Source organism: Accipiter gentilis, chromosome Z (assembly GCF_929443795.1).
Source record: "Accipiter gentilis chromosome Z, bAccGen1.1, whole genome shotgun sequence".
Classification (NCBI taxonomy): domain Eukaryota; kingdom Metazoa; phylum Chordata; class Aves; order Accipitriformes; family Accipitridae; genus Astur; species Astur gentilis.
This window is the reverse complement of record NC_064919.1, coordinates 26,289,971-26,312,973: the sequence shown is the minus strand read 5'-3', so window position 1 is coordinate 26,312,973 and position 23,003 is coordinate 26,289,971. Positions and strand designations below refer to the sequence as shown.

At 41.2% G+C, this 23,003-nt stretch overlaps 1 protein-coding gene across 2 annotated transcripts in view; it reads left to right on the top strand.

Annotated features, from left to right (window-relative positions):
* The window catches only part of MAN2A1 (mannosidase alpha class 2A member 1), a 129,573-nt gene that overhangs the window by 15,058 nt on the left and 91,512 nt on the right, over nt 1-23,003 (top strand). For both annotated transcript variants that reach the window (XM_049795609.1, XM_049795610.1), the window contains exon 3: nt 10,313-10,457. In XM_049795609.1, coding sequence (XP_049651566.1) covers nt 10,313-10,457 — 145 coding nt within the window. The remainder of the gene's footprint in view (nt 1-10,312; nt 10,458-23,003) is intronic.

Genomic DNA, 23,003 nt, shown 5'->3' with positions numbered 1-23,003 from the left:
GGCTGTAGTAGCTAAACTGCTTTTTGATAATTTTCATTACTTCTAAGGTTATATGCATTTACTTAAGTAACAAATATAGCAGGGAATATTCTTAATACTGTTCCCTGACTCACACTTTCTTTCCTTGCCTTGCACAGGGAGGGAGGGCTCTAATGTTCTTGGTGTCATTGCATTAGTACCTTGTACTCAGCAGGTTATCCACCATCATCATTAAGTCACTTTAATACTGCTTCTGTATACAGTTTCTCATCCTGTGAGTTTGACCTGCATTTCAGCTGTGGAATCTAAGACCTTGACTTTAGCAGAATTCCTGTAACACCACGTTAATGAGCTGATCTAATTTACCGTATTTGAATACAGTTTTACTATTTAATACTTTGCCAAGCCTGATGTATTCTGCAAGTTCAGTTAATTTATTTTCTTCTAGATTTTTTATAAAGACTGAGAAATTCTGAGTAGATTATTTGAAGCATTGTTTTTTTAAACTATATTTTAATTTTTATACCAGCTTGTTAGTGTTAATTACCTGCTGTTCATAAATGTTAACTTAAATCCACAGATTTGGACCTTACTTTTTCCATGTTTGTCTTTTAACTGGATGTATGAGGAAAAAAAAGATACTAGAAAAAGTAAGAGCTAATATAGGTGAGACACAGTGTTTGGATAAAAATCACTTTAGAGAATGAAGGCAAAAGAGGCTTCACTGAATAAATTATTGGAGTTCATTATAGACTCCAATAATGGAGAAACCATTATAAGAATGTGTTCATATATGGATTAAAAACCTTTGTGATATTTCAGTGAGAAATATTACCAGGATTTGCTACTCAGAGACTTACTTTCTTTGCATAAATTGGACAAACCAAGTTACCAATAATGTGAGACCCAAAAGATTCTTGGGTAGGATAGCTAAAGGATTTTTTTCATGGAGGAATTGTAAATGAAGAAATTATATACTTTATTACTTACGGTGTTTGAACGTAGGTAGGAGATTGTGATAGAAATGGCCACTGAAAATAACACTGAATTGAGAATTGATGTAATTCAAATTAAATAGAAGACTAATACGTACTTTTTTTTCAAAAGTTAAAAATGGAGCTGGGTAATAAAACCAACAAAATTAAGAACTCTGGATTAAATGTGGTTATGACCTGATGCTTTTTTAGGTCAGTAGTTCAAGAATTATCTGGAATTTGTGCTCAAAGACAGAATTCTCAATAGCCATCCTGCTGAGCTGGAAGGTCTTTTAACTAATACTGTGAAGTGTCTCCTCTCTTGTCCCTTTCAACTGCTGAAGCTTCTAACATTGTTCTTAGTAATGTTGCTCCTTTTAAAAATGAGGCATCAATCACTCTTTAAAAAGGTGGCCTGAAGAGGCATGAGCTATGTTTTTATTTCTTCTGTGCAGTAGTTTACTGTTCACTGGGCTAAATGTTGTGATGTTTGCCTAAGACTTGCATAACTTTAGCAGTTTGAGTTCCTCAGTATAGAGAAAAAATAAGCCCATGTAGGGAAAAAAGACAACTGGTAAGTTTTCAAATGTTTGAATTGGAAAGCTTATAACTACATGACTGTCTTCTGAAGCAGCCATAATGAAGACAGTCATCATCCTTTTTAAATTTCTATTTGTATACTGTTTTTACAAAGTCCTTGCTTACTATATCAGAATTTTATACTTAGAAATGAAATTAAAATATGTCCAGGAGATACCTGTCTCTAACCTTTTTTGCTTCTTACTGACTATGTACTTGGAACTTATTCTTCACTTGTAGTCATGTAACCTCTTCAACAGATTATATAATTTGTAGTTAGTCCTTTGCACAATTCTTACTGAGGATCGTGTTATATGAAAGGTAAAAATGACTTAACATCTGTCTTCTGGATATCTTGGCATAAGTGCAGTGATTTCAGCCTGATCTGGCTTCAGTTTATTCCAGTGGAAGTTTTTGAGTCCTATTTTTTTTCCTGGCGTTTTTTAACTGCTTCCGATTAACATTTGGATAGTGGAATGACCAAGTGGTAGAGGTTGGGAGGGTCCTCTGGAGGTCATCTTGTCCAACGCCCTGTTCCAGCAGGGTCAGCTACAGCCAGTTGCCCAGGACCATATTCAGATGGTTTTTGGTATCTCTAAGGATGGAGATTGTACAACCTCTTTGGGCAATCTGCAAGTGCTCAGTCACCCTCACAGGGAAAAAGTGTTTCCTGATGTTCAGGAAGAACTTCCTGTGTTTTAGTTTATCCCCATTGCCTCTTGTCTTGTGACTGGGCACCACTGAAAAGAACCTGGCTCCTCCTTCTCTGTAGTCCTCCTTCAGGTATTTGTACACATTAATAAGATCCTCCCAAGCCTTCTCTAGGGTAAAGAGTTCCGGCTCTCTCTGCTGTTCCTCATAGGAGAGCTGCTCCAGTCCCTTCATCATCTTAGTGGCCCTTTGCTGGACTCTCTCTAGTGTGTCCATGTCTTTCTTGTACTGGGGTGCTTGGAAATGGAGACAGTACTCCAGGTGTGGCCTCACCAGTGCCGAGCAGAGGGGAAGAATCATGTCACTTGACCTGCTGGCAACATGCCTCCTTAGTGCAGCCCAGGATGCCATTGGCCTTCTTTGCTGCAAAGGCACATTGCTATCTTGCATTCAGTCTGGTGTCCACCAGGATGTCCAGGACATTTTTTGCCAAGCTGGTTTCCAGCTGGGCAGCCCCCGGCATGTACTGGTGCCTAGGGTGGTTGTTCCCCAGGTGCAGGACTTTTTTCACTTCCCCTTGTTCAACTGCATGAGGTTCCTGGTGGCCCACTTCTCCACCCTTTCAAGATTCCTATGGATGGTAGCACTGCCCTGTGGTGTATCAGTCACTCCTCCCAGTTTGGTGTTGTCTACAAATTTGCTGAGGGTGTACTCTGCTCCATCATCAAATGATTAATGAAGATGTTAAACAGGATTGGACCCAGGTGTGTCCCCTGAGTACACTGCTAGTTACTGACCTCTAGCTAGACTTCATGCCACTGATTACCACCACCTGGGCCTGGCTGTTTGCTGATTTTTTAGTCCATCTCACTGTCTGCTCATCCAGCCCCATACATCAGCAGCTTCTCTATGAGGGTGTTACAGGAGGCAGTGCTGAAAGCCTTACAGAAGTTGAGGTAGACAATATCCACTGCTCTCCCCTCATCTACCAAGCCAGTCATTTCATCATAGAAGTTTCAAGTTGGTCAAGCATGACCAGCCCTTGGTGAATCCATGCTCACTACTCCTGTTGACTTTCTTGTCCTTCATGTGCCTGGAAATGATTTCCAGGATTAGCTGCTTTGTCACCTTCCCAGGGATCAAGGGGAGGCTGACCAGCCTGTAGTTCCCTGGGTGGTGGTTCTTGGTGTTCTTGAAGATAGGAATGATATTGCTTTCCTCCAGTCCTTGGGCACTTCTAATCACCATGATCATTCAAAGGTTCTTGAGAGTGGCCTTGCAGTGATGTCAGCTACCTCCCTCAGTACTTGTGGGTACATCCCACCAGAGCCCGTGGACTTATGTATGTCCAGTTTGTTTAAGTATTCTCTGACCTGGCCCTTTTCCACCAAGGGCACATCCTCCTTACTCCAGACTTTTCTCCTGGTCTCTGGGACCTGGGATTCATGAAGGCTGGTCTTGCTAGTAAAGACTCAGTGAAGAAGATATTCAGTACCTCAGCCTTTTCCATGTCCTATGTCACCAGGCCCTGTGTCTCATTCAGCAGCATGCCCTGGTCTTCCTTTTGCACGTTCGTACTTACAGAAGCCCTTCTTGTTGCCTTTGCTATTCCTGGCCAGATTCAATTCCGTTTGAGCTTCGGCTTTTTTAACCTCATTCCTGCATGCTTGGGCATGTATTCCTCCCACATTACCTTCTCTTGCTGCCACCCTTTGTATGCTTCCTTTCTGTGTTTGAGTTTTGCCAGGTGCTCTTTGTTCATCAGTGCAGGCCTCCTGGCATTTTTGTCTGTCTTCCTACTTGCTGGGATGCACTTCTCTTGAGCTTGGAAGAGGTGATCCTTGAATATTAACCAGCTTTCTTGGGCTCTTTTTTTCCTCCAGGCTCTTATCCTGTGGGACTCTGCCAAGCAAAATGGCCAAAGTCTGTTCTCCTGAAGTCCAGTGATGTGATCTTGCTTTTTGCCCTCCTGTCAGGGTCCTGAATTCTACCATCTCATGGTCACTGCAGCCAAGGCTGCCTTTGACATCCACAGCCCCAACAAGCCTCTCATTGTTGGCAAGTAAGAGGTCCAGTAGAGCACCTCTCCTCACTAGCTTCTCTATCACTTGGGTTAGGAATTTGTCATTGATTTGCTCGAGGTACCTCCTGGTTTGCTTGTGTCCCACTGTGTTGTCCCTCCAGCACATAAGGGTGATTGAAGTTCCCCATGAGGACCAGGTCCTGCAAGTGTGAGGCTGCTCCTCTCCATCTGTAGAGGGCCTCATCCACTTGTTATTCCTGGACAGGCAGCCTACAGCAGACATCCATTACAATGTCACCCATACTGGTCTGCTTTTTAGTCCTTGCCCATAAGCTCTCAGTTGCCTTTTCATCCATCTGCAGGCAGAGCTCTGTGCACACCAGAGCTCTTCTCTCTCATGTAAAGGCCAGCTCTCCCTCCTTGTGTTCCTGGCCTGTCTTTCCTCAAGATCTTGTATCCCTCCACTGCAACTTTACAGGCATTACTCATACCACCATGTCTCCATGATCCTGACAAGATCACAGGCTCGCAACTGCACACAGATCTCTAACTCATCATGTTTATTCTCCATGGTGCATGCATTAGGGTACTTCAGAGAGGCACCCTGCCTGGCAAGCTGATTTCTCAGAAAGGGTTTTGGGGATTTCTCTGTAATTGTGCTTTGTAGGCACTTGCTTGCTTACATGAAAACACTGGAGGTAACCCTGCTTAAGCCCTGTTTCGTTGTGGCTTTTTTAAAAAAAATTGTTATTTTCTTTTTTTAATCCTTTCATGTCACATCACTCCTCTCCATCACTTCTTCACAGGGCTGCTGGTAACTCTCTCCCTCCCTCTTTAGAATCATAGAATCATTTAGGTTGGAAAAGACCTTTAAGATCGAGTCCAACCATCAACCATGCCCACTAAACCATGTCCTGATGCGCCTTGTCTACATGCTTTTTGAATACCTCCAGGGATGATGACTCAACCACTTCCCTGGGCAGCCTGTTCCAGTGTCTGACAACCCTTTCAGTAAAGAAATTTTTCCTAATATCCAACCTAAACCTCCCCTGCCATAACTTGAAGCCATTTCCTCTTGTCCCATCTCCAGCCACCTGACAGAAGAGACCAACACCCACCTCACTACAACCCCGTTTCAGGTAGTTGTAGAGAGCGATAAGGTCTCCCCTCAGCCTCCTTTTCTCCAGACTAAACAACCCCAGTTCCCTCAGCTGCTTCTCATAAGACTTGTGCTTCAGGCCCCTCACCAACTTGGTTGTGCTTCTCTGGACACATTCCAGCACCTCAATGTCTGTCTTGTAGTGAGGGGCCCAAAACTGAACACAGCACTCGAGGTGAGGCCTCACCAGTGCTGAGTACAGGGAAACAATCACTTACCCGCTCCTGGTGGCCATACTATTTCTGATACAGGCCAGGATGCCATTGGCCTTCTTGGCCACCTGGGCACACAGCTGGCTGATATTCAGGCAGCTGTCAAACAGCACCCCCAGGTCCTTTTCTGCTGGGCAGCTTTCCAGCCACTCTTCCCCAAGCCTGTAGTATTGCATGGCGTTGTTCTGACCCAAGTGCAGGACACAGCACTTAGCCTTTTTGAACCTCATAAAATTGGCCTCGGCTTATCAATCCAGCCTGTCCAGATCTCTCTGTAGAGCCTTCCTAGGCACAAGCAGATCACCACTCCTGCCAACCTTGGTGTCATCTGTAAACTTACTGAGGGTGCAATCAATCCTGTCATCTAGGTCATTGATAAAGATATTAAACAGAACAGGGCCCCAATACTGAGCCCTGGGGAACACCATTTGTGACCTGCCACCAACTGTATTTAACTCCATTCACCACAACCCTCTGGGCTTGTCCATCCAGCTGTTTTTTCACCTAGTGAAGAATGCACCCATACAGGCCATGAGATGCCAGTTTCTCAAGTAGTATTCCATGAGAGACAGTGTCAAAGGCCTTGCTGAAGTCCGGGTAGACAACATCCACAGCCTTTCCCTCATCTACTAGGCAGGTCACCTGGTCATAGAAGGAGATCAGGTTGGTCAAGAAGGACTTGCCTTTCATGAACCCATGCTGGCTGGGCCTGATCCCCTGGTTGTCCTGCACATGCCATGTGAGTGCCCTCAAGATGAACTGTTCCATAATCTTCCCCAGTACTGAGGTCAGGCTGACAGGCCTGTAGTTCCCCGGATCCTCCCTCTGACCCGTCTTGTAAATGGGTGTCACATTGGTAAGCCTCCAGTCCTCTGGGACCTTCCCTGTTGACCAGGACTGCTGATAAATGATGGAGAGTGGCTTGGCAAGGACCTCTGCCAGTTCCCTTGGTCCTCTTGAATGGATCCCTACTAGTCCCACAGACTTGTGAGTATCCAGACAGCATAGTAGGTCACTAACTATTTTCTCCTGGATTAAGGTGGGTATATTCTGCTCTTTGTCCTTGCCTTCCAGCTTAGGGGGCAGAGTACCCTGAGGATAGCTGGTCCCCCTATTAAAGACTGAGGCAAAGGAGGCATTAAGTACCTCAGCCTTTTCCTCATCTCTGGTGGCAATGTTCTCTGTATCCAGTAGAGGATAGATATTCTCCTTGGCTCTCTTTGTATTGTTAATATATTTGTAAAAACATTTTTTTGTTGTCTCTTACAATATTGGCCAGATTGAGTTCTAGCTGAGCTTTTGCCTTTCTAAATTCCTGGTTAAAAGCTCTCCTTAACAGGTCAGCCATGTTCCTGGCAAAGATACCTTTGCCCCACTTAGTGAGTTGGATCTAATCTCTCCTAAGCAGACAGTGGTCTGCAAACAGGGTCCCATGGTCAGCAGCAGCTCTGAGGCTAATTATTGACCTGTACTATTGGTGTCCTCTTCTCACACCCCTACCCCTCATTGGATGCCACCTGGGTCTCCATGACCTTGATTACTACCCCCAGAGCTCTGTAGTCACTTTTGATGCAGCCCAGGTTGCCCCTGGCAGTACCATTGGTACCTACAGGGAAGAACATCAAGAGGTAGTAGTCAACAAGTTGGCCAAGCTTCAACAGTTCCTCTGCAACATCCTGGCTCTGGGTCCCTGGCAGGCAGCAAACCTCTCTAGATGATGGGTCATTGAGACAGTTATTTCAGACAACTGTTGATTAAGAATCCAAGATCTACGTCCTGAACTGCATTTTCTAGCTCTTTAGCTCATAATGATGGGAGTATGGTTTGAGATAACTGTAAGGTAACAGTTGTTAGGGGAAAAAAATTACGTATGCTGTGGACTGTAAAAATTGGTATCTTGCAGACTGCAGAAAGTTGCTTGTGAAATTCAGGCTCCATCTATGAGAAAAATTCATAGGAATGTGGGTAATTCAATGAATTGTTGCTTTTTAAACAAGTATGTTTTCATGGCTGAAATGTCAAAAGAGTTTCAGTCTTAAGGTCACTCATTGGTAACTGGCAAATTTATGGAGTATGCACTTAATTTTCTTCAGAAGTTTGCATTTCACAGAAAAATTACAGTTCCTCAAAATCAAATTTTAGAATAGCAAGAAAATATGGTAGTAGGCTAATTTCAACGTAACCATTATTTGGTCTCTTCAAGCTGTCATACAGAATGCATGTATCTGCAAGCATTGCATCTGTATTTTCTGTTAAGCAATATTGTCCAAAGGTGGAAGCAATCCTGGTGGAGCAGTGACATAAGATCTTCTCATAGAGGCTGTAGGTATCTACAGTGGGTGGACATCATAGGCCCAGCTGAGGCTCTGCTTTATTACAAGCCATTAGAGTGGCTTGTATTCCTATCTAATGTTACTTACTCTTCTTTGTATCTTAAGCTACAGGCCTATGGTGGGTTGACCTGGGCTGGCTGGCCAACCCAGCCAAGGCCAACCCATGGCAGTCCTTTTTGGCACCCAACCTGGGACTCAAGGAATGAAAGATAAGGACAGTAATTGGGAGTGGTAATGGCCAAAACTTGGACTGGATATTGCCAGAGTGAAATTACTGTGGGGATTCTTTTGTTGTTGTAATGAAGTGAAGGGACAAGGGGTGGAGTTTTATCATGTGTGTAAAATTTCCACTTTTTCAGTGTTGTTATGTAATTTTGATTTTTGGTGTCGGAATTGTTTTTGTAGATGTAAGTGAAGTTTGTGAAGAGTGTGTGATGAGTGTATATTTTATCAACTGTTCTTAAATATGTGTTTCACAGAGGTGAGGGTGGAATGTACTGGGTGCAGGTGCCCAGGTGTTGGTAGCAGGGGGCTCCAAGGGTGGTGTCTGTGAGGAGAGGCCAGTGCTGCCCCATGCCAGACACAGCTGTTCCAGCCAGCTCCTAAACAGAACCACCACAGGATACAGCCAAGTCTTCCAACAGCAAGGGTGGTGGCATCTCTGGGAGAGTGTGTTTTAAGAAGGGGGAAAACACTGTATAGGGAAAAAAAGTGGAGAAACAACCTTGTGAACACCAACGTCATTGAAGAGGGGAGAAGGTTCCAGTGGAACAGGTGGAAGGAGCCACTGGAGCAGGTGGGGGACACCACTGTGGAGCAAGTATTTCCCGGTAGCCCATGGAGGACCCCATGCTGGAGCAGGTAGATATTTTCAGAAGGACCTGTGGCCCATGGGGGATCCACACTGGAGCTGTTCCCAAAGAACTGTAGCCTGTGGAGAAGATCCTATGCTGGAGCAGTTCATGAAGGACTGTAGCTTGTGGAAGGGACCCCATGCTGGAGCAGGCAAAAAGTGTGAGGAGGGAGTGACAGAGAGAAACCATTATGGACTGACTGCAGGATTTGGGAACTAAGGAGTGAAGCTGAACTGGGCTAGAAGAGGGTTGGGGAGAAGGTGTTCTAGTTTTGCCTTTGATTCTCACTATCCAACTCTATTTTAATTGTCAATAAATTAATTTAATGTTCCCCAAGTTGGATCTGTTTTGTCTGTGATGATAATTGGTAAGTGATCTCCCTGTCTTTATGTTGACCCATGAGTTTTTAATCTTATTTCTCCCCCTGTCCTGTTGAGGAGGGAGAGAGCGGCTGGGTGGGAGTTTGGCAGCTGGCCAAGGTCAGCCCATCACAAGGCCTTAACTTCTTTAGTCAGATGTTTGTTTCAGATGTCTTTAGTTTTTTAAAGTTTCCTAGCAGGACAGAAGCCAGCTTACCACAAGAAAGTTTTAACTCTTGTGGTATTCATGTGGTAAATGACTCCTGTAGGCTATTTTTGTGGAAATGAAGTGTTTGTTGAAGAGCTTGCCAGGTGCACAATCGTATTCTAATATGGGGTTAGAACTAAACTGAAGTTTGGTTTAAGTTTTTTGAACTATAGGGCCAAGAAAAGGCTTATCCAGATGATGGTTCATGTTCATGAAGTTTGCCTTTTTCCTAAAAGCAGAACAGAGTATAAAAAAAAAAAAAAGGAAAAGTTGGATATGGTAGCTTTGGTCTAAACTCATATTAGAAGATTCTCTTTGAAGCTATCTGGTGGTATCTAAATTTCATAGTAACCTGTTGAAGTAACTCTAGAGTTGCTTTATTTACCTATAACCTTTTTATTTGCAATGACAAGTGAAATATGTCCGTCTTTGTATAATTAATGTACTGGGCAACAGTAAATACATAAGGAGCTTTGTTACAGCAATTGGCTACAGTTCTGAACATTTTTACTTGATAGTTTCTTTCAATTCCCTTTTGTGAGTTTGACTTTTACGTCAATTGCTCTCATGTTGTCATCCTTTCTTACTGCTTGCTTAGTTCGTCCTCTTCATCTTCTGCATTCCCCTATTTAGTGTATTGTGCTATTCTGTATAATCCTTTCCCTACTCTCCTGCCCCAATGCCATTGCGAGCTGTCATAATTTTTGTGACTTAAGGCTCTTATTCCTACCTTTTATCTAATCAATTTCAGTTTCTGCAGAAGAGGGCCTGCCAAATGCTCCTCTTGCTGCCAGCTGTGTCTTGGGTGTTCTAGTGTGACTTAAAACTTGCTCTCAGTTTTCAGTTTTCTATTCACTTGACTCTTCATCTCTCCCTGTGTAATGAACAAGCTGATCTATTTCTGATGAAAACAGCTTTGGTTTTTAATAGCAGAACTGTTTTTATGAATTCATATTTTATATTCCTTTTACTCTTTTCTAGATGTTGGATGTCTATGACATTCTTCCTTTCGATAATCCAGATGGTGGCGTGTGGAAACAAGGATTCGATATCACATACAATGAAAATGAATGGGACAGTGAACCACTTCAAGTTTTTGTCGTGCCTCACTCACATAATGACCCAGGTAATATTTTAACTGTATTGATTTGGGTATCCAGAGGCTTTTGAATTAAGAAATACATTGCCATTTCTGTTAAGGTTTGGGTTTTTTTGGAGCATACTACTTAGTATACTAGATTTAAGTCTAGCAAGGCAGTTAAGCAGATGTATAATTCAAATGCCATTGACTTAAGTGATAATTGTTATGATAAAAGTTGTACATGTACTTATTAACTGGAGCAGAACTTCAGTGTTGATATTGGAAGGTAATATGGATTTTCTGTGTTCATCCTGCTGGTAACCCAGTCAGTTTATTCATTGCTGCATTAAATATGGCCTGTTCTTATTTTGACTTTTTGGACTGTCACAGGTAATTAATTCTCAGCTTGTGCTAGAAAGATGTGCTTTTTGGAAGATATGACAATGGCAAATCTGAGGTTTTTGACTGTAACACTTTCTCTACTCTTTTGTGCACACCCCTGCCCCCAACCTACAGTGGGACAATATAAAGTCTGGTTTTAAAATGAAACCTAGGTGTGCGTACATAATTTCACTTCTTACTCCCAGGTGGATGTTTACTGCATAATAAATAAAATGGAGAAGTGACATTTTATTTTGAAATTACTGTAAAATACATGAAAAAGCAGTGAATTATACTGCTATAGTATATTCCTGGTACATGTACACTGATAGCGAGAAGCTGGCGAAGCTGCTTGTTATTGTGGAAAGCCACAACTTTAGTACTGTGTATCTCTCTAACAATTTAATTTGTTGTTTGAAATACTGTGGATCTGAGTGAAGTAAGATACAGTAGTTTGAACATAAGTGACTTGTATTCGCATGTATCTAGCATTTTCAAATAAAATGAACACTGGAATTTGGAGGGACTGTATTGTCTAGTTATGACAGCTAAAATGACAAAGTATGGATGTGGTAAAAATATTCGGAGAAAGTAATCACAGTATAAACTTTGATCTGCCTTTTTAGAGAACTGTCTTTAAAACCTGTGTCCGTTTATTTCCTCTCTATTTTTTGCTCCCTTGAAAACTCTTCTAGAAAGAAGCCACACTCTGTATAGTCATTTAATGAATCTGAAACCATCCTGAAGGAATGTATAGAACTTCTAATTCTCTTGGTTCTTATTAGAAAGGGGTATGGAATTTACCTCTCTCCCTTCGTTCTGCTGAAGCTAGTAGGATCATATCCTTAATTGGGAAAGGACAGTTGGCATCCCACTAGAGGCCAGTTGCCTAGTGACACATATGTTCTCTTGAGATGATTTAAGCTGGATTGAACAAAGACCCCCTGCACTGTGCAGACTGAGATAGCTGTACAGGAGCATGAAGCTTGGGAGCTGCAGGAGAATGTCCTGAGGGAAGCTGAGAAGAGCTTTGCAGAAAACTTTGCTGGTGTCCATTCAAGTCGTGAGGTTAGGTAGCAGCTCAGTGTTCTGACACTGATGTTTTTGTTTGTTTGTTTTTTTTTTTTTCCCCCTACGGGTTCTAGTAATTTTGATTTTATCCTTTTTAAAAAAAATTACTTTATTTACATTCCTTCTGTAACTGCCTTCCAAAACAGAATATGTTGGGCTGATTTCCTCTGTGGTGCCTGGCCTTTCTCGTCAGTACTCCATGCAGAATTGACCAGTTTTTGTTACCATTCTGGAAGGACTCTTTGGAGCTAAACCTCCAGCCTTCTACTTTCTTCTTCACATCTTGATTCCTGTCTTGCCTCCTGTAATCAGCTGTGGTAGATTTTTACAGCCAACACCTTTTCTGTTTGACAAACTTTTGTGTTGGGTGCCTTAATCTAGTGTTTGGTTCATCCTGTAGCACCAGTTCTGCTTACCAAAAGTGGCCACTGAGCACTCATACTCTTAAGGAATTTGAGTATGGAAGTTACTGACCTCTCTTCACATCAAGATTATTTTGGTAGATGCTAACATCAGTCATTACAAATTACATTCTCCCTCATTGTATGCCAACCAAGGCATACAGTCTTGAGGCTGCTGTTGGCTCAGCTGGCCAGTAGCAAGGTTGTCCTGGTTTCAGCTGGGATAGAGTTAATTTTCTTCCTAGCTGGTATAGTGCTGTATTTTGGATTTAGAATGAGAATAATATTGATAACGCACTGATGTTTAGTTGTTGCTAAGGAGTGCTTATCCGAAGTCAAGGATTTTTCAGTTTCCCATCCTCTGCCAGGAAGGAGGTGCACAAGGAGCTGGGAGGAAGAATGGCCAGGACAGCTGACCTGAACTAGCCAAGGGGACCATTCCATACCATAGGACATCATGCTCAGTATATAAACTGGGGTGAATTGGCCATGAGGCCCTGATCACTGCTCAGTTACTGGCTAGGCATTAATCAGTGAGTAGTGAGCAATTGCATTGTGCATCACTTGTCTGTCTTGGGTTTTATTTTTCTTTTTGTTGTTGTTGTTATTATTATTATTTTATTTCAATTATTAAACTGTTCTTGTCTCAACATATGCATTTTACTTTTTTTCTTTCCAATTCTCTTCCCCATTCCCTGGGGTGGAGAGGAGGGGAATGAGTGAGTGGCTGAATGGTGCCTAGTTGCTGGCTGGTGTTAACCCATGACAACAGGCTATCAATATCAGGTTATGCTGGAGAAGGCTTCATCAGAGCCTCCATATTTTTAGATATTTTAGATATGTCGGTTGTGGTTTAAGCCCAGCTGGCAGCAAAGGACCACAAGGCTGCTCGCTCATTCCTCCCCTGTGGTGGGATGGGGAGGAGAAAAGGCAAAGAAAAGCTCATAGGTTGAGACAAGAACAGGGAGGCATCAGTTACCAATTATGGTCATGGGCAAAAACCAGACTCAACTTGGGGAAAAAACAAAATAAATTTAATTTACTACCAATCAAATCAAAACAGGATGAGAAGTAAAACCAAATGTTAAAACACCTTCTGCCCATCCCTCCCTCCTTCCTGGGCTCAACTCCGCTCCCGGTTCTCTCTACCTCTGTTACGGATGCACGCATAACCAAATCCAACAGGTATTAAAACTCATATTTATTCTTTGGTAAAAAGTTAGTTAGAAGTCTGGTAACGCTTTATAAACCACAGGCTTGATGATGTAAAGAGAATTAATACTACACAACCGACTCGGGAATCCCCGAGATTTAAAGTGATGGCTCCAAAATGCTCTTATCACTCACCTAAAAGCTGAGGGCTCTCTTCCTCGAGGAGTTACCTTGGGCTGTGCCCCAACCCAGGAGGGGGAGTCCCTGACTGCAGATCCGCTGCTCCAAGGAGGACTGATTCCAACATGTCCTCCGGCAGGACCCTGTCGAATCTGACTTGTGGTCATTTAATACCTATTGGCCAGGAGGGTCACCTCAGTGTACCTGGCACGTCTCAATTGGCCAGTTCAAATTTCAACCTGTGGCCTCCAGGGTTTAGGGTGGTTTTTTTCTTCCCCTTCTCCCTGACTGGAGAAGTTTCGTTTCCCGTTGGCAGGATGCGGGGCTGGGGGGGGGCGGGGAGTATATTGCCACAACCTCCTCCCCCCAGTGGCGCAGAGGAACAGGGGATGGGGGTTGTGGTCAGCTTGCCACACATTGTCTCTGCTGCTCCTTCCTCCTCATGGGAGGACTCCTCACTTGTCCCCGGCTCCACCGTGGGGTTTCTCCCATGGCAGACAGTCCTTCTTGAACTTCTCCAAGGTGAGTCTATTCCATGGGCTGCAGTCCTTCAGGCACAGGCTGCTCCAGCGTGGGCCTTCCCATGGAGTCATGGCCATCTTTGGGGTTATCCCCCTGCTCCGGCGTGGGGTCCTCCCCGGGCTGCAGGTGGGCATATGCTCCCCCACTCCCCTCCATGGGCTGGGGGGGGACAGCCTGCCGTCTCACCACAGGCTGCAGGGGCATCCCCTCCTCCTCCCCCTCCTTCTTCACTGACCTTGCTGTCTGCAGAGGCGTTCCTCTCACGTTCTAATCTCCTCCCCCGCTGCAGGTTTCCCCTCTTAAATCTGTTCTGCCAGAGGTGCTACCATCATCTCTGATGGGCTCGGCCTGGGCCAGAGGCAGGTCTGACTTGGAGCCGAGGAAGCTTCTGGCAGCTTCTTACAGGAGCCACCACTGCAGCCTCTCCTCTGTTACTAAAACTCCACCACACAAACCCAAAACAGTGTCTTTTGGGGCTAGCAGACTGAATAGCTCTGTATTGCTCCTATGAGAAGGGTCCCCACAACAGTGGAATTGTTAGGAAGATGGACATATGTCTTATTAGCCTCGAAGTTAGTATGGCAAGTTACTAGGCTCACTCAGTGAGGAATGCCTTGAGCTTCACTATATATTTACCAGGATGCCTTAAATATTATACCTTGTTTTGGAAAGCTGGAGGATAACAAGGGCTTTTTCCAGGTCCAGAGACCCTCTCTATGTATGGCATTCTTTTTCAGGTTTGGGTTCTTGGTCTGTGTTTAAAAAACCCAACTAAACAACAAAAAAACCAACCAAAACTCCCCACCTCCCAAAAAATAACTGGACAAATAAAAAAACCCAAGCAAATACCTCCCCAACAGCAAACCAAACAAAAAAACAGAAGCCCTAAATAAAAAACCACGACACCAACAAAAAACCCAAAACCAAATAAATAAAAACACCAAAAAACCCCCATTGTCCCAGCCCCATCATCCCGCCCCCTTCAAAAAAAGTGTTTGAGTCACCGGAATTATTGAACTTCTAAGACAGATAAAGCATAGATACTGCTATACAACCAGAGGTAGCTTCACCAACACCTTTTCCTGTTTAACTTTTTGTGTTATCAATCATGGAATTTCCTGTACTTTCCCTGTAGGAATTTTCTACTTACCCAGGAAGTATGTTTGTGATATGTCTGTCTATTCCTTAATTTTACATCTGAATCATGACTCTTGGTGCACTTGCGAGCTCTATTTAATGAAGTTTACTCTGATTCTATTTTGATCTTTCTAGCACTGGTCTGGCTCTCTTCCAAACATAGGGGTGTAGGCCGTAATGAACTTAGCTTCAGAGATGGATTTTTACTAGAATTTAGATATCTGTCTTGGAGAGAGTCACTCATTAGATCTATAGTAAGGTACTTGTTCTTCCAGCTCTCTGAAAGAAGTCTTCTCTGTGACTGCCCCTTCAATAATAAGGTTGGAAGAATTCTGTGAAGTTATGAGAGCTGTTTCCTATCTTTCTGTTGTAACCATTTTCCTCCGTATGTTATTCTCAAGGACTTGCCTGAAGTCTTAATGGTGTTTTCATTCACCTTTGATAGCTGACTTTCTTACTGGTGTGTAGTTTTGGCTCCTAAAGCCTTCCTCCTTAAAACCCAAGTTCTTCATGCCTTTGCTGTAAAATTTTATCTGTCCTTCCACCAGCAGTAACTAAAATCGAGAAATCTGCATTTCCTCGTGCATACAGTCTAAATATCTCCCGGCTTGTTCAGGCTCCTCACGTGATATCAAGTAGAGTTAAACTGAGATATAAGCCTGGTAAATGTAAACTGTTCTGTCACCAAAGATGATTGTGTGTGACTCGTTATTGTTTGCTTTTACAAAGATTGTTTTCACAGACATCTCCTGACTTGGTAGTGCTTTTGGTAAGGACTTTTCTGTGGAACTGTCTGCAGTATGAAACTGCAGATTAATAAGCACTTGAAAGAAGGAAAATTTATCGGTAACAGAGATCTGCAATCTCTTGTATAGCTAATGGTTACATTATTCCTTTCCCACAGAGAATTAAAAGGCATGGTGCAAAGGAAATACCTCCTGGCAAAAAAGCTTAAGGTATAACAAACCTATAGTGTAACAATGTACGTGAAAAATATTTACCAAGAAATGGAGTCAGTAAAGATATAACTATATTAGCTGCAAAAGCTTTGAATTCTCATTACAGTTTGTTTTCTCATCTGAGGCTACTTTAACTTTTCAAGTAACCAGTTGTGCTAGTTCGGATGTGTAGCTCAAAGGCAAAGAAACTGCCTTGAAACAGCATCCATAAGGAAGGGGTGGTGTTAGGTTCCAAGTCTGTTTTGAGGAATGACTTGTGTGCTGATGCTCTGAAGCACTTTGTGTTGCTAAATTCTGCTAAATCTGGGTTAACTGCTTTATGAATTCAACCAGGACCTATAAACTTGGGGTCTCTATGCTTCTCCCTTCAGTAGATAATATAGATAATATATCCCCGTTATTGGGGAATCAGGTATGAGAATGGGTCCGCTTCACACTTTTGAACAGTGTCAGGCATAATTTTCTTTTAGTTGCTGGCAGTTGATGAAGATTTGAGCACCTCAGTAGCATATCTGATTTCAGGGGGACTCACCCCAAGCAGATTAATCTCAAGCCATGGAGAGATGTTCAGTTTACAAGTAGCTGTGTTGTGTGAGGTTATAGCCATCACAGATGGGTGGCATTTATTTCTGGAGCACATTAATGAGCAATTGTGTAACCTGCTGTGCTGGCAAAGGCCTTATGTTAGATCTCGCGTACTTCAACAGCAGTTTCATGTGACTGCCTGAAGTGGATTAGGCAGCTGAACTCCAGAGGGGAGAACCCTGCTCAGGTACAGTGATATTGTCAACCAGCACAACTGGACTTGAAAGATGATGTTCAGATATGACCAAGGGGTCGAAAGACACCTCTAGCATTTATTGCTGTCTTGGCACTGATGATTTTGGTAATGTCTTCTCATTAAATTATTTAGGAATTGAGATTTGTGAGCTTTGTAATATATATGTGTACCAGATCAGAGTATTTTATTGCTGAATGTGGTTGTTACAGACCTAGTACAAGCAGCACTTAAGTGAAATTGAAAGAGACAAAAATAGGTTTTCACTCCTCCCTCCGCCTGCCCACCTGCAATTTCTATCTAAGTAAATATGTATGTGAAAGTGTATATGCACATATGTCAGGTCTAAATACTACTTTTTAACACTTAATTAATGATATGTAACTTTGGTAACTTTACCTTACTAGCATTCACATTAACCCCTTGTTATTATTTAAGACGGTCTCCATTTCTCAGGAGGAAATCTCTATAGCCCTATGAAGTTAATAGCAGTGTTAAGATAAAAGAAAATTTAAGCATAACAGTTTATGCTGTTATGGAGTTTCAGGTTTGTTTTCTGTTGACCAGATCTGGATATAGTTTTCAGGTGACTTCTTAGTTTTTCTGACATGCTTGGAACACAGATTATTTAGACTGTTATCTGACCCACCAAAATATAAGAACAGGTTAGTATAAAGCTGAAGCAAGAAAGAAAATATGCTAGTTGAATGACATCTGAAAACTTTACCTTTAAAAGTTTCAGACTGTAAATTGAAAGTTCACTGATTAATATCTTCATGTTGTGTTTTAATAGGAAGAGAAAAAAATCACAGTCACCACTGTTGGTCTAGAACTTGTTTTCCTTTTTGTAAACAGCAACAGTATATAGTGTTTTCTAAAAAAAAAACCCCCCAAAAAACCCAAACAAAAAACCCTATGAAGGCTATGTAAAGACTATAAAATACACATTTAATGGTGAACACCTGCTTTTTCTGTTGTAGAGGAAGATGGGATCTACGAATAGAATGTGAAACTGGCAGCTCACAGGTTTTTCTTGACATGCTGAATTGCAGAAATCTGAGTTTTATTCTTGGCTCAGTTCTCAAAATGGTTGCATTTGAGGTGGTAGGGGACTTTTAGTGATAGAGTTTTTTTTCTCTTCATCTGAAAAAAACTAATCAGCAGAGCAGTTTGTTTGAAAATTGACAGGGCTGTTACCGAGAGCACTCTTTTAATTCCTGATTAGTAGAAGTTTTCTGTCCGTCTTAGTTATGAGGGCAGCAGATTTGATGCGTACAAAGCAGAAATAGACCTTTCATTGTGTAAGTCTAACACATAAGAAGTCTAACTATAATTTTTGAAGTACCTGATGGTTCATGACAGGTTTTGCTTTTGGTGAAATGTGCAATTATTTGAGTTTTTAACTATGCTTATGAAATTAAGTATGATTAAATATGAAATGATATTTGTGGTCCATTGAGCAGACATCTTTTCAAGTTAAAGTATGCCATTGGAAAAGTAAATGCACTGTCATACCTTTTTAATATCAGTGTCTTTGCTTCTACCTAAATGACTTTATTTCAGAGAATATTCTGGGAGGACAAGGGGATAATCTTCTATTTATCTTCTGAATCAGAATGAATTCTTCAACATAGTGATGCTCCAGACGGCTTTCTGCCTTGTTCTGGTTTATACTGTGCCAAATAGAAAAATGAAAAATAATCTTAGAGTGCTTTGAGTTTTAATTTTGAGATAGCCTTACATGAGACACATGTTACTCAAGTTTTCTTTCACAGTGTTGGCCAATGAGCCATTCATCTTTGAAAAGATGCTTCTTTTTGGTGAAATTAGCAATGAAGTTTTGTCAGACACATCTGTAAAATATAAACTTGTATATTTGCTCTATTTAGTTTTCACGTCATAGAATGATGATGCAAGATTTCTAAATTAAAAAATTCATGTGTATATTCTATACTTTAAGGGAATTTTTTTTAATTGCTGAATGTACAAAGGCGCTAATGCCAAATTCTTTCCATGTGTAATCGTACTTACTAAAATGTAAGTTAAAATTTAGGTTTTGGATTTATTTCTAGTGTTTGCTTTATTGTCATTATTGTGTGCCTGTGTATGATTAGTTAAACACATATACCATGCTAAAGTTCCCCAAAACACTGGTAAGAACTCCTGGCTACATGTCCATTAATACTTTTTTTATTGTTTTTAAGAAAAACTTTTACCATTGTGGCATCACATGTTATGTGGACTATGGACATAATTAAGAACTAAGCCATCCTCTTTCAGCTTATGATTCTTTTTTACTTCCTTAGCTATCAAAACAGTGACTTAATTGTGTCTTCTTCCAGGAACCAGTTAGTTGAGAATGACGTAGGTTTTTTTTACAGTTATGCTTAAGTATTTTACTAAGTCAGGTGTACATTTTAAAAATCCAAGAACTGAAGTTCCACTAATTTTGTAGCAAAGAGATTGCTTTTATTTTCTGGAAAGCTGTATAACGCTATCTGAAATTTAATGGTTTGATTTAACTCTGCCATAAAATTAATAAATTACTCAAGTTTCCTAAGTTGCAAGAAGCAGCACTGATGTCTGAATTTTAGAATCGGTGAAATTAATTATGATCTACTGTAAAGTAAATCAGAGATACAAACTGCCCTCAAAAAATGCATTAATCTAGCAGGGGATAGTATTTCAGACATTCACTAGATCTGCCTCTTCATTAAAAAAGACTTCATGAGAAACTAGAAATTTTTTTTAAGGACATGATTCCGCTTGAACATTGGAGGGTGACTGATGGTAGTAAGCAATTGAAAAGTCTTTCTGGTTTCATTTCAACAGTCATTTTTAAACCAAAAGGCAAAAGAAACACAAATGACAAAAAAAATCCAACAACCTTGCAGATACATGTAAGCAGTGCTATAACACTCTTAGTAGTAATGATTTCATCTTTTCAAAGTTGATTTTTGATTCTTGTCATGATCAAATTATAAAATGGTTTTACTTAATTAGGTTACTTTTTTAATAATGCTAATTTGTCAACTTCTGTTCTGATTTTGTCCTGAAACTTTGCCTGTCTCTCTACAACTGTGTTTTAACTGTGCTAAACCACAAGAATACCTTTCTTTAGTGCAATTAGTTGGTAGAGCTTCAAGAAGGAAATTGGACTGGAAAGTGTAGACAGGAATAGTGGCAAATCAGTTAATGAAATGCTTCAGGATATTTTGCATAGCAATGAAGTGCATTGACATTTGGACACAATTCTTGGAGTCTGCTGTTGACCCAAGAAAATTTACATTATCAAAGTGGGGAAAAGAAAAATTAAAAAGGACCACTGCATGATGATAAATCTCAGGGCGGGGGGGAGATGGTGGGTGAAAATTAAGTTTCCACGCTTTTGAGGACAAACATGAGTGAGGCAATCAAAAGGCAAGCCGCTTAGCAGTGTGTACCCTATATCGCTATCACATGTGCTGGCAGAAAATGAAACTAGCTGCAAGCTCCTGAATACTTAAGTCCAGACAAGCGTATTGACATTAAATAAAGTATTTTTTTTCTCTTGTTTACATGTTTATCTTGATAAAGGTCCTTCTGTAGATTTAAAACAACAAATGTTACTTTGCTGATATTAGTATATTTAGTTTTGGTAACTGCAGCTTTAAACTATTGCACTTTTTCCATGTGTAAACTGTAGTTGTATTTAAAGTTTCCTGATGCGAATACACTGGTAAACCTTTTCTTTCGACTTGCGAACAAATTCTTAGTTTATGGATAAGCACAAAAATGAACTTGAGTTGTACTAGATTCTTATGTGAAATTAGGGACTGAGATGTGAAATAATACATTTAATGTGGTAGTCTGTAGTAGTAGACTTATAGCTAGCAACTGTAAATTAATTTATTCATGGTTCTATTCAGGTTTCAATAATTTTCTTTTTTCATCTTTATGGCTCCACACACAATTGGACAGCCTCTGTAAGTTATTGAGTTAAGAGCTGTCACTGGCATGAAATTTAACAAGAACAAGTGCTGGATTCTGCACCTGGGATGGAGTAATGCCGGGCACAAGTATAACTTGGGAGAGGAGTGGCTGTGGAGCAGCCCTGCAGAAAGGGATCTGGGGTGCTGGTTGACAGCAGGCTCAGCACCAGCCAGCAGTGTGCCCTGGCAGCCAAGAGGGCAAAACACGTCCCGGGGTACATCAAACACAGGATAACCAGCTGGGCAAAAGAGGGGATTATCTTGCTTTATTTAGTGTTGGTGTGGCCACACCTTGACTACTGTGTGCAGTTCTGGGCCCCACAATTTAAGAAGGATGTGAAGGTCCTTGAGTGCATCCAGAGGAGGGCAACAAATCTGATGGAAGGGCTGGAAGGCATGTCCTGTGAGGAGCGGCTGAGGACTTTGGGTTTGTCTAGTTTGGAGAAAAGGAGGCTGAGGGGTGACCCTGTTGCTCTCCACAGCTTCCTGAGAAGGGGAAGTGGAAAGGGAGGTGCTGAGCTCTTCTCCCTGGGATCCAGTGAGAGGACACCTGGGAATGGCTCAAAGCTGTGCCAGGAGAGGTTCAGACTTGACATTAGGAAACATTTCTTTACTGGGAGGGTGGTCAAGCACTGGAACAGGCTTCCTAGAGAGGTGGTTGATGCCCCAAGCCAGTCAGTGTTTAAGAGGCATTTGGACAATGCCCTGCTTAACATTCTGTAACTTTTGATCAGCTTTAGTCAGGCAGTTGGACTAGAAGACTGTTAACCCTTCCAACTGAAAATATTCTATTCTAGTCAGAAATAAATATATTTACGTGCAAGATGTGAGGTGCATGGTAATTAAATTTCAGAGGACTTTCTGCTGGCTTGCAACTGATTCTGTGAATACTTGTAAATATTTGCTCTAGGACTTTCTGAAGTGTTTTAAGTTCAGCGTGTTAACCATGTTATACCCTTCCTCTATAGCTTAACAAACTGAATTACATTAAACCAAAATGACCCCTAATTGTAACACTGCTTTTCCTACATCATAATGTATTCTTATGCCAGCTGCTTTGTCATTTAGCTCTGTGCTTCTTTATTTAGGTTGGTTTGTTAAGTTTTTCAAGAATGATTAAGACGACTAATTCAGTGTAAGTTTGCTTCTATTGCTGCAATGTAAAAATATGCTAAAATAGTTTATTATGATGATATATTTCTGTGTAGGAAAAACATAGGATAGTTTTAGCTCATCCTCTGTTAGTTGTGTGCTAGCATGATACTGTCTCTTGCAGAAGAAATTCCGGGTAAAAATTTGTGAATGTGTAGTCTGCTACATGTGGATCTTTTTATGTAAATATCAGTAAAATAGTTCTTTGATTTGTTGAAAAGTAAATGAGTATTGAAAAAGATTAATTGGTTATGTGATCTCAATTCGAGTGATAGCTTCCATTAAAAAAAACACTTACTGAAATAGGCAGAGATCACAACAAATTTTGTTTAAGAACAGCACAAAAGGAAAATAAATTCTGCTTATTCATCACTTTTCTGGTTTCAGTCTTCATGGAACTATTGTGTAACAGTAATTTACTGTCAACTTTTTTGTATTAGGCTGTTTCCACACCTCTAAAGAAAGTGTGTTTTATGTTTAGATTTTTAGCCCTCATATTAACTGTCTTAACAAAATGTATTTTTCCTCTTTAAGATAGATTAGATTAGACCCTAGGGTTCTATCTGTACGGAAACTTTTGTCAGGTGTGATGATTCTTTTAGATGCTAAATGTCTGTTTGAGAAGAAAAAAACCAAGTTACTAAGCTAGCACTTTTCCTCTGGAGTGTTATAGTTTTATTTCCTCATTTGCAAAGTAAAAAAGGGAGTTTTTTAGAAATTTGTGGTGTTTTTGTTTCTGAATACTTTATTAAATTTTGATCTTTACAAAGTGAGAGTGCAACCTAAAAGTAGTGCAACCGAAGTAAGAGTGCGCCAGTGTCTAGTGGCTACTCCTAATTACAAGATTCTTTATTTGAAATGTAATTAACAGTTTGATGTGAACTGGG